Source organism: Syngnathus leptorhynchus, chromosome 4 (genome assembly GCF_054491065.1).
Source record: "Syngnathus leptorhynchus isolate UIUO chromosome 4, UIUO_Slep, whole genome shotgun sequence".
NCBI lineage: Eukaryota > Metazoa > Chordata > Actinopteri > Syngnathiformes > Syngnathidae > Syngnathus > Syngnathus leptorhynchus.
Window position 1 is genome coordinate 1,167,894 of NC_141198.1, and position 16,630 is coordinate 1,184,523.

General features: G+C 44.3%; 1 protein-coding gene across 10 annotated transcripts in view; it reads right to left on the bottom strand.

The window, feature by feature from the left end:
- Positions 1–16,228, bottom strand: part of LOC147057612 (histone-lysine N-methyltransferase EHMT1-like) — an 83,361-nt gene extending 67,133 nt beyond the window's left edge. For 2 of the 10 annotated variants that reach the window (XR_015065831.1, XR_015065830.1), the window contains exons 1-11: positions 16,005–16,228; positions 15,678–15,829; positions 8,311–8,435; positions 7,897–7,979; positions 6,060–6,249; positions 5,820–5,956; positions 4,764–4,907; positions 1,625–1,890; positions 1,462–1,527; positions 577–665; positions 351–457 (exon numbers count right to left, since the gene is read on the bottom strand). Coding sequence is in view for 7 of the 10 variants with exons in the window: in XM_085909675.1 (XP_085765801.1) it covers positions 351–457; positions 577–665; positions 1,462–1,527; positions 1,625–1,890; positions 4,764–4,907; positions 5,820–5,956; positions 6,060–6,249; positions 7,897–7,979; positions 8,311–8,435; positions 15,678–15,805 (1,335 nt within the window). In the remaining 3 variants the exon portion in view is untranslated. Of the gene's footprint in view, positions 1–350; positions 458–576; positions 666–1,461; positions 1,528–1,624; positions 1,891–4,763; positions 4,908–5,819; positions 5,957–6,059; positions 6,250–7,896; positions 7,980–8,310; positions 8,436–15,453; positions 15,630–15,677; positions 15,830–16,004 lie in introns of those variants that run through there. The other 8 variants (XM_085909678.1, XM_085909670.1, XM_085909674.1 and 5 more) reach the window with 7 other exon arrangements.
- Positions 16,229–16,630: the final 402 nt, after the last annotated feature.

The window sequence follows — 16,630 nt, forward strand, 5'->3', positions numbered from 1 at the left end:
AAATGTTAAAACTGCGACAAGTTTGAGCTGCATCTTTCATGCATGAAAATGTTAGATGTGTGTCATATGCACAGCAAAAACAATGCGACAGTAGCCACTTATGAATGCTTTGGCTTCTGTGATATCACATCTCCAGAAATGCCAAGATGAGAGGGTGCTAGATTCAAACAGCAGATGGCATATTCTGAATTGTACAAAGTATTCAGTGATTAAAGTGCTGTATACCTATGATCTTATCACTTTTTAACAATAGTTACTCATTGAAAGGGATTCAAGAAGCCTCAAGAACTTTTCAATGTTTGTTGCCTGACCTTTAAGAAACCGAGGAAAGCAGTGAGACTCCTCCTCACCTGAATTAGCATATGGCAAATTTCTTCATGCCCTTCAGTCGCAGCAGCATGTAAGGGTGTTCGTTTGTTTTGGTTATCCATCAGACAGTTGGGATCCTTTCCATCAACTGCAATAGACAAATTTAGTAGTTGACACTATGCATAATGGCACTAAAACATTCCGTGAAGTCAGACAGCTTGTGTCGCTCATAAGATGGAAAAAAATAGAAAACAATATTGAAGTTACCTAATAGATGAATGACCCTCTGGAGCTTTCCTTCTTCTGCAGAAATGTAGAGCTGTCCAGTAGGGTAATTTACTTTTGTTGATTTCAGGCTACAAAAACATGAAGCTCAATAGATTGTCTATAAATTGTCTATAAATTGTCAAGTGCAAATAGTTTCCAAGGCAGTGCACGTTTCCAAAATACAGTAATCCCTCGTTTACCGCGGTTAATTGGTTCCACGCCCACCCACAATAGGTGAAAATCCGCGAAGTATGTACATGTATTATTACAATATCCACACAAGGATTTTATGACCTTTTATTTCATTTTTAAATACTTTTATGTGCACTTGCAAAGACTTTTAAAGTCAAGAAACATTATAGTTTACTAACTATTTAGTAAACATGTTTGTGAAAATTTTAAAGAGAAACTGACTTTCAGAGACATTCTTATTTACTAACTACTTAAACACTATTGTAAACATTTTCACTAAAGTCTCAAAGTAAAAAAGACTTCCGTGATGAAGCTCAAGTCTGATATGTTGACACAGGTAGGCTGAGCTAAATTGTAGTTAGAACTGCTAAGCTGCAAGGACACAGCAGCCATTAGTGTCATATGGTCAGACAAAGCCGCGCACTCCAGGCTCCAAGTGACGCCCAATGTCGCTGATGGTGGAGGGGTGCACTTGCCTGGCTTGTTGCCTTTCTTGTGTGCTTCACTCCTGCATATGACTAAGTGAGTGTGTGTGAGATATAAAAGAAATAAATAAAAAATCTGCGATGCACCGAATCTATCCACAATATTTGTGTCGAAAAAAATCCGCGATAGAGCGAGGCCGCGATAGGTGAAGAGCGAAGTAGCGAGGGATTACTGTAATCAAATGCTGTAAATCAAATGTAACCTTACTTTTCATCATCTAGTCCCATCAGTATACGCTCTAGTGATATGTTAGAACTTCTGCCTGCAGAAACACTGTAGCAAATGAACAAATCCAAAGAAAATTAGATCTTATTGCCTTCTTGATAGTTTTTTGATTAGATGATTAAAAAGAAAACAAATTAAATTTTACCTGCCGAAGTTCAGCTCCCTGCTCTTTTGTGGCTCGCAAGTCTTTTTAGCCCTGAGCATCTGTGTAGCAGGTCTTGGCAGAGGAGATGTAGGTGATGGTTCCTTGTTTGACCTTTGAAGGGAGAATGAGGGCATTGTGACCTCTTTCGCCCGACTGGCATCCTCTCCACAGTGAGGACAAAACCTGCGATTCTTCAAAACGGAGGCACAATCTCTGTGAAAGCGGTGTGAAATGCTACCATGAGCCTGGCACTCCATGAAGGTACCCTATGGGAAAATCAGCACAACAAATGAATAGAAATCTACAAGACCGCCAACAAAATATTCATTTTAATTTCTGTATAAAGTGGAACATTCCAAACTGGAGCCCCGCGACTTTTTTGCATCTACTTACGTACCAATTTTTGACTTCCAAACCGACGCCGCAGCCACCCACCCCCGGTCTCCTTTGCTTTTCCATTCCCTGTTTGTCTTGGCATGTTAGCAATGTAAAAATCGAATAGAATATGTCTACTAAGACTACTGATATGAAACTCTAAACCATAAAGGAGTATGGCGAATACATACGTATTGTTGAGCTTGCGACAGAGTATGGCTGGTGTTGCGCCAAAGTAGATACTCTCTGCTGCAGGAGCACGCAAGTATTGAGTCAAAGGCAGAGGTTGTTGCCGTGCGGCAGACAGTACCAGCTTGTTTTCAATGAAAACATTAACACACTTTTGTGTTTGTCAATTTCCATCTTTAGAAGCTAGGTTCCTTTACTTTTATTTTCTTTTTTTAAGTTTTCACTTGTGTTAGGGTTTATAAACTATCTTGATCGTATGATTATGTTGGGATGTAGACTAGAATGAACTTTGTTTGAACCTTTTACCTTCCCGTGATTCTGAACAGTTGAACCATTCAGTTGTTGAAGCTCTCCAGGTGGTGTGGAGGCGTCCTTGTTTTGCTCCACTAGAATTTATGTCCACGGCCTCGTGGAGAGATAGACTGGGACCCTCCCAAGTGGTTAATCATTTGTTGAGGTGCCCACTACACATGTCAAATGTCACCCCCACCTTGGCTGACTCTCACCCCCACCCTTCTTCTCTCAATAAAGACTCTCTTGCATGACTGCAACGGCAGACTTTGTTCGGACATTGCTGTATCTACAGTAACGAACAAATTCTCCACTTGCAAGTGTTCAAAGGGCATACTGTCTCCCGTGTGGTTCTTGCAAATTAAGTTAGAGTTAGAACATCTCTAACAACTTGCATTCTGTGCAAGGTGCGTTCAATGACAGTCGGAAAGCTCACTAATTGTGCCAAAAAGTAATGAGTATGTGTGCACATTGCAAGCGGTTCGTGGAAGCATACAATAATTTATTAGCCTGACTTGTTCTGTGTCTTGTCAGGGGTATATTTAGCAAGTGTAGAATTTTAGAACTGGTTCCCCCCTCCCCAAGCAAACCTAGGAGCTCAAGAATAAAGTGACAATAGCGAAAATAAAACTGTTGTTTTGATTTTCTGTGTTTTACAGAGCAATAGGTTCAAAATTGTGACTTTTGGGATAGTCCAGCACGCATTATTTGCTTTTACATTGATTCCTTAGGGCAGGCTTGTCCAAAGTCCGGCCCGCGGGCCAAATCAAGTCCCCGGTCAGATTACATACGGCCCGCAGCTTTGGTTTTATATTGTATTATTTATGGCCCGCCTGTACTGTCAAACTGAATAAAAAACTTGAAACTGTAATTCCTCCTATTACCAAAAGGTGGCAGCACCACCCCTCTCCGCTCATTTCTGCCATGGCGACTGCAAAGAAAACGAGGAAAGTTCACATTGAGGGCCATCGCTTTCAAGAGAAACGGGAATTATGATACGTCACTGAAAATAAAGGTGAAGGTGTTTGCCTACCGTATTTTCCGGACTATAAGGCGCACCTAAAAAACCTAAAATGTTCTCAAAAGCCAACAGTGCCCCTTATAGTCCAGTGCGCCTTATATATGGACCAAATTCCTAAATTTAAACTGGCCCGAAGCATTGTGTCATGAAATCAATCACAAGTGGCCCGATGAAGACTATGAATCATGAATCAAAAAGACTATGTTGTGACATTATTTTGTGATTATAAAATAATTATAATCACCTTAAGTTGAACTAAAAAAGATAAAATGGAGAATGATTTGATTTGGATTAAAAATCTGACACGATGCATTAATGGTGCGCCTAATAGTCCGGTGCGCCTTATATAAGGACAAGGTTTTAAAATGGGCCATTCATTGAAGGTGCGCCTTATAGTCCGGTGCGCCTTATAGTCCGGAATATACGGTAAATTGAAAGGAGACGGTTGCCTTGTTTAAGGATTTCAACCTAAAGAGACGCTATCAGACTAAAAATGCTAACATTTACGACAAGTTAACAGGGAGTTAATAAAGTGAAGCAGCTCCAAGCTGAACTGGCATCACAACAATGATTCTTCACGCAGAACTGTGAGTCAAAAGTAAATATTACTAAAGCAAGCTACGAAGTGGCCATGTTAATACTGTTGATGTTATGAACCTGTAGAAGTGACACAAACTATTACTTTCTGAAAGATATTGTAAATGACAAGAGCAAAATTCACTTGTTCTAAGTTTTAATATTAACAGACACCTTTGTATTGCTTATAACTCCTGTTTAAAATGTTCATGAGGCAAAAATATGTTTAAACTCATGTAAATTTAAGGGATTTCATACAGTTTGTTCAACGTTATCTGACTCTTCAGATATGAATGAAAGGCAGAATTTGTGTTTTTAGAGTTGTTCACATCTGCCTGAGTGGCTTATATTTGGTTATTTTGTCATTTGAAAAATAAAGACAATTGTGACAATGAAATTTGTTTAATAACAGTGTGTATTTGTATGAATATATTTGCAGTTAAAAAAAATCCAAAAAAATGATTGGCCCACGGGGCCCTTTACTTTATCCAATCTGGCCCTCCTTGCAAAACGTTTGGACACCCCTGCCTTAGGGAAACGTTGCTTCTATTTAAAAACGTTTCTACTTACAGACCCGATCGCGGAACCAGTTAAGTTTGTTAACAGAGGTACCACTGTATTCAGTTTTCATGCAGTTAGATGGGCGAAAATTAAAGTATATTTGTAACGCTTTGGGATTCTCCTCACCACACTACAGAAGAGTCCGCAGCCGGGGCAGCATTGGTGTTTAACCATGCTGGCCCTGTGATTCTCACACAAAACCAGCAAATGGACTAAATTGGAAGGCCTCATCTTTTCACGCTTCATCACATGTCTCTGACAACGATTCAGCTGAGGAGAGAAAACAAGATGCTGTTCATGATCAAAATTGTTTAAAGTTATCATACACTTGAATATTAGCATAAAAATTGATTTTGAAAAATAAAGATTACATTCACAGCCACCCACACACCCTGATGTAGTGTTCTGTTATTGGACAATTGTGCTGTACTGTTGAAGATAATGAAAAAAACTGCAAACATAAAGGCTTGCATCCATTCATTTGGCACAAAGAGACCTTTGCCACTGGATACAGGTGGTGAGGAACGCCAACAAGTAGTATTATGAATTTTGTTTCAGGAGGAACAGTGTGGTTTTTATCCTGGCTGGCTCTACTTTCTCAGCAGTGTCCTCAAGGGTACATGAAGGTTTGCTCAACCAGTCTTCTTGTGTACTGTGGACTTGCTCTGAGAGTCGTGTGTGTGTGCGTGGGAGGGGGGGGGGGGTTATGCAGCTTCTGCAGAGCTTGCTAATTATCTGATCATTTGAATCAGCTGTGTTGCAACAGGGAGACGTAGAAAACATGCAGGACGCCGGCCTTCGAGGCCCGGAGTTGCCTACCCATGTTTTAAGCGATAGTCTGTACAATGATTTCTAATGGGGAAATTGTGATCGCTTCCTTCCGGGATGTCATCAACCAATACATGGAGGAGAGGGGTGTGTGGCCCTATTCCTCATTAAAAGTGGGCATTTTTAAAGGTATTCGATGTTTCATTTATTTCTCCAAAATGAATGGTTAAAATAGAAAATGCTAACTTTTAGCATTTCACTGACAAAAAAATAATAATACATACACCAGGCTTGTTAGTGAAAAATGAACCATCTTCACTTATGTGTCTCTTTAAGGAATAAAATAATTGGCACATTTGTTGTAGGCAGTGTGGAAATGTCACTCCAAGTGTTTTGCTCATGTTGTGTTTTTACCATTCCGTCTATGCTCTCCACGGCCATACAGGTCTGATCCTGTTCGGACAATCTGCCTCCCCAGGGAGGGGTCTCCATACGACAGCAGCACAATGGTAACTCCTCAGCCAGGTCTAAGTCTGTCACCTCAGCAAGGTCTGGTCAAAATACAAAGATATAGTTTACATCTATACAAAATCGTTTTTCAGTATTGATGGAACACGAATGCAGTAAAATACTGAGGTCTGGCCGTTACAGTACCTGTTGAGTGTGGTAAAAGCAGCTCTTCCTGACTTTTCAGATCAAGACTGTCTAAATTCAGCTCTGTGTATTCAAAATGGTTTGCTTCCCCAGATTGGGCTTCAGTCAAAGATTCACGTCTCATACTTGAGGTGTGTCCTGATTTTGTAATCCCATCTTCTTCAAAATGGCTTATCTGCACAGCATTGTACTAATAATACAAAAACAAAAATGTGTGTTGATAAGCATATGGGGGTTGGATTTAATTTCCATCCACCAATATTCAATAAGCAACGCTTATTCTATTCAGCGTCACAGGTAACTGGAGCCAATCTCATTTGACATTGGGCAAAAGGCAAGATGACATCCTTTACTGGTCACCGGCCAACCGATCACAGGGCACAAATAGACAACCATTCATGGTCACATTTACACAATTATTGAAGGAAACTGAACAGACGCTGCCTACACTGAAGTCCAGCAAGTGAACCCCTATACCGGAGCAAATGACATGAAGTATTCCTATTTAATGTATTCATAACGACTGTCCAGGTCTTTGATGATGTAAAGTTTGACTTGCCTTCCATCCATAGGAGCAGTGTTACTTCAGTTCCCACTCAGTGACTGTCTGAAACTGAGGTGTAAATGGCTGTTTTTCCTATGCTGTATGTGCCCCGTGACTGACTGCCAAGCAGTCCCGATGTCACCTGGGACCTCATGTGCCTAGCAGTTGAGTCTTTCAATTTGTGAAAGAAACAGCTAAACCTGGTTATGTCAAGTTACTTTCCATCTAGTTCATCAGAATTCAGAAATAAGAATAGAATTCCAAAAGTATTGAAAGGTAGAATTTTTATCAATCAAGAAGGTGTCAGGGTCCGGGAGGTTTTCTCTCTTATCCACAGGGGGCAGTCATGAGCAGAGTGGCCGAGGTGTGGCTCGTTGGGGTAGGCTTTTAAGGAGCGTGCTGCTAGCGGCTCGTCGCCTGAGTGTCCTGCCTATGTGATCTCCTCTACGGCTATTCCTCAAGCAATTATCAAGTCAACCCTACTCGTCTACGCTGCGTCTCCTGAGTCTCCGCTCTTGGATCTCCTTCTACGGACCTCCGACTGGCTCCACTCTGCTCAGACCGAACCGCTCACGCTCTACCATCACAGCTCCAATTCCGTACCCCTGGCTCGGGCCCTCCAGTGCTATTGCTACCTCACTCCCTTCAATAAAACCTCCACATTCATCTGGGACTCCTGAGTTGGTTTCTGCATGTGGGTCAAACAATCGCTAAAACCATGACAGAAGGCCTGTGGAGAAATTGAGCGGTTTGACTGATCACAATGCAAAACATTCTAGGCAACACAATGTTGTGCAGCTTTGATCTTGTAAACACAATCTGAGAAGAAAAATCTGTTTGGGACACAAAAAACCTTCATACTATTTTTCAGTGTACACAAACGGTTAGGGTTGATAGATTAGTTTGATCCTATGATTGTGTTGGAATGTAACCTGGAACAATTAACCAAGCTTGTCCTGTCTTAAAGTAGTAGCACAAAGTGCTAAGATCCTTTGAACTGATTGACCAGCTGCAGAGGAAGCAATCAAAGTTGTTCTGTTTACACGACATCGTAAAACACCCCCTGCTATGATTTGACTAGAGGCCAGGGGTTCACCCCCACCCTGTCCACTCTCACCCCCACCCTGCTTCTCTCAATAAATATGCTCTTGCAAGAGGCCTAAGTCAGACTTCGTTCGAACATCGCTGTGTGCACAGTGACAAACGACCTCTCGACTTACAAGTGTTCAAAAGGCATTCCCGTGTGGTTCTTGCAAAGAAGTTAGAGTGAGCACCACTCTAACACAAACTTACATTTTTCAGGTGTTTCAAAGGCTTTGCTTTCTTTTTGGAGACAAAGTTGTAGAGTCCCATCTTCCTTTTCTTCTTCTTCATAGCTATGAAGAAAAAATTTATAAATAAGCAGCCATTGGAAAAAACAGTGGTGATTTATTACCCAAAATGTTCAGTCAGCTACTATGACTCCAGAAATGCAGTGATGGACTCAGGTGCCCAGCTCGGTAGTGTGTAAAATTGCAAGTTAAAAACAATGGCTAATAAGACATGTTTTTGATATATGTAATGTCATGTATTTTATATAATACATATGATATATATGATGATAAATGATGACATATGACATGATGTATATGATATGATATATGATATATGATATGAAACAATATAAAGTATTACTGATTAACCAGAGAACATTGGATGAAACAAAACCTGAGTGAGGTTTAGCGGAGATGACGACTGCTCTCTTTTCATCTTTAACACAAATCTCTGTGACCTCAGGTGACACTGAAGTGTCCATGTCTGTCAAGACCAAATTGGTTCTCTTTCCAGCAGACCTTTGACAGAAGATAGCAATGAACATACATTAGTGCATATACAAATTTCCCCAAAAAACAAAAGTAGGTCAAATTTAACCAAGTTAAAAGATCAAACTCAAAAGATCAAGGAAGAAGCAGCTAGATGAAAAAAGTGAAAAACAAGTCGAGTGCCCCTAATGCCGACGTCAGACTGCACAGATGTCGCACGATAATGAGCCGACAGACATCTCGCAGACAAACTGTTGGGTCTTCAACATTTACAAAGAATTTCACAGAGGCAGAGAGTTGTCTTCAATGGCCGCAAAGCTTCTTTTGCAAAAGGACGGTTATTAAACAACAGCAAGTGTTGCTCAAAAACCGTGCCCTTCTTCAGGCTGGCCGCTTTTTATTGAGTAAATACAATGGGTGGGGTTTACACAAATGCACAGCTTCTCATTTGTTCACAGCAGTCAGTTTAACACATGAGACAGAAAATACAGATGTTATTACTTAAGGGGAGCAGTATAGACCTCTCAACGGTGTCATCATTCAAATCCAGTTCTTGCTTAACGACTCAGGACTGTAAACATATATATCTCGACTCATGGCTCCAGACATGACTGTAAACATATATATCTCGACTCATGGCTCCAAACATGTACATCCCAACTCACGGAAGAGCAAACCCAGATGTTTTTGCTTAACGGTTGGAAGCTCCCTGGTCACAAGGTCAAACTGCCATACAGCGAACATTTTGCATTAAACCCATGGAATCTAATGATAATGTAGAACATTTTTCCCAACACAAACAAAGCTTTTCTTGACGGTTTTTGAGTAGTCTTGACGTGTCAAAGCCTGTGTAGTGTGACAATTACAGCTCAATTACTATGTTAATTGTGGTAACGCTGTTAGTGTTACTAACAGTACAATGTGGCACATTATGATGATACTTGGGACACGTTGACGCACAACACTAAAACCCTTCTGGCTTTCCAAGAACTAACTTTTGACTTACGACGCCTTGCGTCAGCCAATCAGCTTCGGGAATGTGTTCTGCGCCACGGAGGGCCGAAAACATAAACAATCAGAGGAGTTTTGCCGTAAAAACTTTTTAAAAGTGTGCGGTGTGCGCGACCGGCTGATGTGAACAATTATCTGGAAGTTGTGTCACAATTGATTATTTATTTTATGCTTATTTTATTTTACATTGTTCAATAAGTATTAAGTTAAATGAAGGTATATGTTGTTCTATATGCAACTGTATAATAAAGGGAAATGTGCTTTCAGCGGTTAGCAAACATATTTTTTAAGGTTGTGTGAAACATATAATCATATCAATATAATATCTAGTATTGGAGTGCTTGTGTGGATTGGTGGGGGGTGAAGAATGTGTAGGCACACTGCATGAACTTGTTTTCTTCTAAGAGTTATGGAACAGGCCCAGGAAGGGAGTACGGGACGGTACGGAACGAAGGGAGTACCGGACGATAACACCTCAAGGTCGGTGAGGAACGAGAACAAAGAACAATACCACGTCCAGGTGGTTGGGCTTCGAGAGGAAAACAACCAACCCCCTGACCACAGTGATGACACCTCGACGGGGAGGAGATGACCATCGACCAATCATCACACAATATTTTGCATGCTTTAACATTCATATTGTGTTTCTTTAAAACTGGGCAACCCGGAAGAATGTGTCGTCTTTTGGTGGTCACAAAAACGCACGAGTTTTAGTGTGAGGGACCCGGGACCCAGGCCTGTATTAGTGCGCTTTGTTAGGAATAAACATTTAGTAAATTTGGTCTGATTGATCTACTGGTCTTCTCTTTGACAGAACGAACTCGCAAAATTGTTAGGTGCGCCAGTGTGTGGATTAGGACATAGAAACTTGTGTTAAGTGTTGATCGTAATTTGGAGTCAGATCAATAGCTAAAATCCGTATCCTAACAATTGACATGCTCAAAAATCTGAATTAGTTTACATAATCAAACCTAATGCAATAATTACTTTCCCTATTAACGAGTTACATTTGTGAAGGAGTAAGTGAATTGTTTTATTTTTGAAAGATGACTAGTAACTGTAACTAATTACATTTAGGAAGTAATTTGCCCAACCAACACTGTTTATTGGTGGTTCTCTCTATCACAGAAGCACAGACAACCTTAGCCTAAAAATATGGCATTACATTTTCCCGAGGTATAACATGGGGCCGGCGTTTGACAGTGAGATAAGTTAGAAAAACAGTGTGTTTCGAGCATGTATTGTATTCTGTTATATTTGTGATTTATTCTTAGTTCACTCTCTTACGCGTGAAAATACACTTTGTGACAGATCCTCTGCTCTCGCATATCCTAGGAATTCTGAAACATAATATCTTGAAGTCATACAGTCATACTCTAAAACCCGAATGTGTGTGTCGATCTGTTTTTTCTTTGAACATATATTGGGACTTTCACCGAACATGAGGACGAGCAGTCTAGCTTTATTGACACTCTAGTATCCATGGATGGATGGATATATATATATATATATATATATATATATATATCCATCCATATATATATATATATATATATATCCATCCATCCATATATATATATATATATATATATATATATATATATATATATATATATATATATATATACCCCTCCGTGAGTCGTCACCTTATCGTGGTGGAGGGGGGTTTGCGTGCCCCTATGATCCTAGGAGCCATGTTGTCTGGGGCTTCATGCCCCTGGTAGGGTCACCCATGGCAAAAGGGTCCTAGGTGAGGGGCCAGACAAAGCACGGCTCAGAAGACCCCTTATGATGGAAAAGATAAATGGATGCCGTTTTCCCTCGCCCGGACGCGGGTCACCGGGGCCCCTCTCTGGAGCCAGGCCTGGAGGTGGGGCTCGAAGGCGAGCGCCTGGTGGCCGGGCCTTCGCTCATGGGGTCCGGTCGGGCATAGCCCGAAAAGAAGACGTGGGTCCCCCTTCCAATGGGCTCACCACCTATAGGAGGGGCCAAAGGGGTCGGGTGCATAGTGACCTGGGCGGGAGCCAAAGGCGGGGACCTTGGCGGTCCGATCCCCGGCTGCAGAGGCTGGCTCTAGGGACATGGAATGTCACCTCTCTGGCTGGAAAGGAGCCCGAGCTGGTATGTGAGGCAGAAAGGTTCCGACTAGACATAGTCGGACTTGCCTCCACACATAGTTTGGGCTCTGGTACAAGCCCTCTCGAGAGGGGCTGGACTCTCTTCCACTCTGGAGTTGCCCACGGTGAGAGGCGTCGAGCAGGTGTTGGCATACTTATTGCCCCCCGGCTGGGCGCCTGCACATTGGGGTTCACCCCGGTGAGCGAGAGGGTAGCCTCCCTCCGCCTTCGGGTGGGGGGAAGGGTCCTGACTGTTGTTTGTGTCTATGCACCAAACGGCAGCTCAGAGTACCCACTCTCCTTCTGGGGAGTCCATCGTTCTACTGGGTGACTTCAATGCTCACGTGGGCAATGACAGTGAGACCTGGAAGGGCGTGATTGGGAGGAACGCCCCGCTCCCCCCAATCTGAACCCGAGCGGTGTTCTATTATTGGACTTCTGTGCTCGACACGGATTTTCTATAATGAACACCATGTTCAAGCATAAGGGTGTCCATGTGTGCACTTGGCACCAGGACACCCTAGGCCGCAGTTCGTTGATCGACCTTGTAGTCGTGTCATCGGATTTGCGGCCGCATGTTTTGGACACTCGGGTAAAGAGAGGGGCGGAGCTGTCAACTGATCACCACCTGGTGGTGGGTTGGCTCCGATGGTGGGGGAAGATGCCGGTCCGACCTGGCAGACCCAAACGCTCTGTGAGGGTCTGCTGGGAACGTCTGGCAGAATCCCCTGTCAGGAAGAGCTTCAACTCCCACCTCCGGCAGAGCTTTTCCCACGTCCCGGGGGAGGCGGGGGACATTGAGTCCGAGTGGACCTTGTTCCGCGCCTCCATTGTTGAGGCAGCCGACCGGAGCTGTGGCCGTAAGGTTGTTGGTGCCTGTCGTGGCGGCAATCCCCGAACCCGCTGGTGGACACCGGCGGGTAAGGGATGCCGTCAAGCTGAAGAAGGAGTCCTATAGGGCCTTTTTGGCCTGCGGGACTCCGGAGGCAGCTGACAGGTACCGGATGGCCAAGCGGAACGCGGCTTCGGCGGTTGCTGAGGCAAAAACTCGGGCGTGGGAGGAGTTTGGCGAGGCCATGGAGAATGACTTCCGGACGGCCTCGAGGAAATTCTGGTCCACCATCCGGCGTCTCAGGAGGGGGAAGCAGTGCACAGTCAACACTGTTTACAGTGGAGATGGTGTGCTGCTGACCTCGACTCGGGATGTCGTGAGTCGGTGGGGGGAATACTTCGAAGACCTCCTCAATTCCACCAACACGCCTTCCTTTGTGGAAGCAGGGCCTGGGGACTCTGAGGCGGACTCTCCGATCTCGGAGGTCGAAGTCAAGTCAAGTCAAGTTTTTATATAGCCCTAAATCACAAGCAGTCTCAAAGGGCTCTGTCCTCTGCATTTAACCCATCCCCATGTGATTTTGATCCATCCCCTGGGGGAGAGGGGAGCAGTGAGCAGCAGCAGCGCCGCGCTCGGGAATCATTTTTGGTGATCTAACCCCCCAATTCCAACCCTTAATGCTGAGTGCCAAGCAGGGAGGCAATGGGTTCCATTTTTATAGTCTTTGGTATGACCCGGCCGGGGTTTGAACCCACAACCTTCCAGTCTCAGGGCGGACACTCTACTACTAGGCCACTGAGCTGGTTTAGTCACTGAGGTAGTTAAAAAACTCCTTGGTGGCAAGGCCCCGGGGGTGGATGAGATCCGTCCGGAGTTCTTAAAGGCTCTGGATGTTGTGGGGCTGTCTTGGCTGACACGCCTCTACAGCATTGCGTGGACATCGGGGACGGTGCCTCTGGATTGGCAGACTGGGGTGGTGGTTCCCCTCTTTAAGAAGGGGGACCGGAGGGTGTGTTCCAATTACAGGGGAATCACACTCCTCAGCCTCCCTGGTAAGGTCTATTCAGGGGTGCTGGAGAGGAGGATCCGTCGGGAGGTCGAATCTCGGATTCAGGAGGAGCAGTGTGGCTTTCGTCCTGGCCGTGGAACAGTGGACCAGCTCTACACCCTCGGCAGGATCCTCGAGGGTGCATGGGAGTTCGCCCAACCAGTACACATGTGCTTTGTGGACTTGGAGAAGGCGTTCGACCGTGTCCCTCGGGAGGTTCTCTGGAGGGTGCTTCGGGAGTACGGGGTGCCGAGCCAACTGATAAGGGCGGTTCGGTCCCTGTATCACCGATGCCAGAGTTTGGTCCGCATTTCCGGCAGTAAGTCGGATTCGTTCCCAGTGAGGGTTGGACTCCGCCAAGGCTGCCCTTTGTCACCGATTCTGTTCATAATTTTTATGGACAGAATTTCTAGGCGCAGCCGAGGCGTTGAGGGGGTCCGGTTTGGGGACTTCAGCATCGCGTCACTGCTTTTTGCAGATGACGTGGTGCTGTTGGCTTCTTCAGTCCGTGATCTCCAGCTCTCACTGGAGCGGTTCGCAGCCGAGTGTGAAGCGGTCGGGATGAGGGTCAGCACCTCCAAATCCGAGTCCATGGTCCTCGGTCGGAAAAGGGTGGAATGCCCTCTCCGGATCGGGGATGAGATCCTGCCCCAAGTGGAGGAGTTCAAGTATCTTGGGGTCTTGTTCACGAGTGAGGGCAGGATGGAGCGTGAGATCGACAGGCAGATCGGTGCAGCGTCGGCAGTAATGCGGACTATGTACCGTTCCGTCGTGGTGAAGAGAGAGCTGAGCCAAATGGCAAAGCTCTCGATTTACCGGTCGATCTACACTCCTACCCTCACCTATGGTCACGAGCTATGGGTCGTGACCGAAAGAACGAGGTCCAGGATACAAGCGGCTGAAATGAGTTTCCTCCGCAGGATGTCCGGGCTCTCCCTTAGAGATAGGGTGAGAAGCTCGGTCATCCGGGAGAGACTCGGAGTAGAGCCGCTGCTCCTCCACGTTGAGAGGAGCCAGATGAGGTGGCTCGGGCATCTCATCAGGATGCCTCCTGGACGCCTCCCCGGGGAGGTGTTCCGGGCATGTCCCACCGGTAGGGGACCCCGGGGACGACCCAGGACGCGCTGGAGAGACTACGTCTCTCGGCTGGCCTGGGAACGCCTTGGGTTCCCCCGGGATGAGCTGGAGGAAGTGGCTGGGGAGAGGGAGGTCTGGGAGTCCCTCCTAAAGCTGCTGCCCCCGCGACCCGACCCCGGATAAGCGGAAGAAGATGAAGGTATATATATATATATATATATATATATATATATATATATATATATATATATATATGTACACACAATTTATTTAATTTATAATATATAAATTATCCATCCATCCATTTTCGAACCGTCATCGGGCAGTAGGCGGGGAACACCCTGAACTGGTTGCCAGCCAATCGCAGGGCACACAGAGACGAAAAACCATTCGCACTCTCACCTAGGGACAATTTGGAGTGCTCAATCAGCTTATCAAGCATGTTTTTGGGATGTGGGAGGAAACCGGAGTGCCCGGAGAAATATATAATTCGATGTAAATAATATATATATAATTAAAACTTATTGTGATAATAATCGAGACCAAAAGATATGGGAAAAACTAAACCATGATGAAAATGTTTGCCATATTTCCCAGCCTTCCCGCAAGGACAGAGGTCTGAAAATCGCTTATTGGTTAACGGAACTTTTTTCTGCCAAATATGGAATCTGCATCGGCCTGAAAAATATCCAGATGGTCTCGAGAGCACAGTTTAGCAAAGTCTATTGCGAAGCATTTTATAAGTGTGATAGTACCAGGATGTCTTTTCACTTTGCATGTCAATAATATTAAATTCACTCACGCAATTATTTATTTATTGAACATTGCACACCATGTCTTTAGGACTCAGTCGGTTGAAATGATCATGGGGCACAAAGGGCAAGGTCAGATCAATTCATCAGATATCTATGGAAGTTGGAATTCTGCTACACTTTCTTCAAAAGCACATTAGTAGGTTCTTACCTCATCTCCACGTGTTCTTGTATGCGTATTTTCAAATGACGTGACGTGAGGATGTTTTGTATTGGTTGTGTGCGCGTCTGAAGTTCCGACGGATGCTGCAAGATGCACATCCGTCGTGCAGCATCCGTCGGAAGTTGAGTCGTGACTTGTCCAGTAGTGCTAAGTAACAAGATGCCGGAATATCCAAACCTTCTTAGAGGGGAGCCAGCAGGCCTTGTGCTGACCTGTGGAACAGAGTTGCTTTTACTCTTGACCTGTCATCATCCTTGACACTGGTTCCCATGCCTGTCCCCAAATTATTGAAGGGTCCTCCGTCTGGCCGATGACCCTCCGCTGCTCCATTACGGTCCATGAGTGTTCTGAAGAAACTCAACTGCTGTTCAAATAAATATTAATCTACTATGTTACTATAACTACACAAACATTTGCAGCAGGGTGTTCAGCAAATGGGCGGACTCTGAACTGACTTCCTCATGAACCGAACTGTATGGGAAGTATGGACAACGCGTCTCTCTAGCTACCTAACAAGCGTAACCCTGAAGTATTCTCACCGGTCTGTGGAGGTTGTGGTATGGCGGGTAACGGTTATGATGTAGTTGCGATATTCCCCGATGTCTTCCAAAATTATCCTGAACAGATCTTGTTCAACAGCGTTTGTAGTTCACTTTTTTTTATACATGCGCAGTTCTGTGATATTTTTCTTCTTCTTGTGTAGTTTATTTGGTAGTTGTCAAACCACCGTTTAGGTCCATTACCGCCATCCATCGGACTGGAGGTGAAACTCTAAAGTAGGGCTGAAGTTCACTTTTTCATACATGCGCAGTTCTGTGATATTTTTCTTCTTCTTGTGTAGTTTATTTGGTAGTTGTCGGCCCATTACCGCCATCCATCGGACTGGAGCTGAAACTCTAAAGTAGGGCAGCACATTAACGTGTACGTAAATACTCATATTGTTCTCATTCACCCTGTTTCCTTAATAAATTACACATTCACTGTTTCTGAATTTTGGTCATTGTCCCAAGAAAATATTTTTTTTACCTAGACCTATTCCGTAAATGTATATTGAGGTAGAGGTAAGAAACATGACTTTAATCCGCTGACTGCCAACAAGTGAATGAAGACTCAGGTAAACAAGGGACCAAAGAATACAAAGTATAAACATGCTTAATAGCTAATT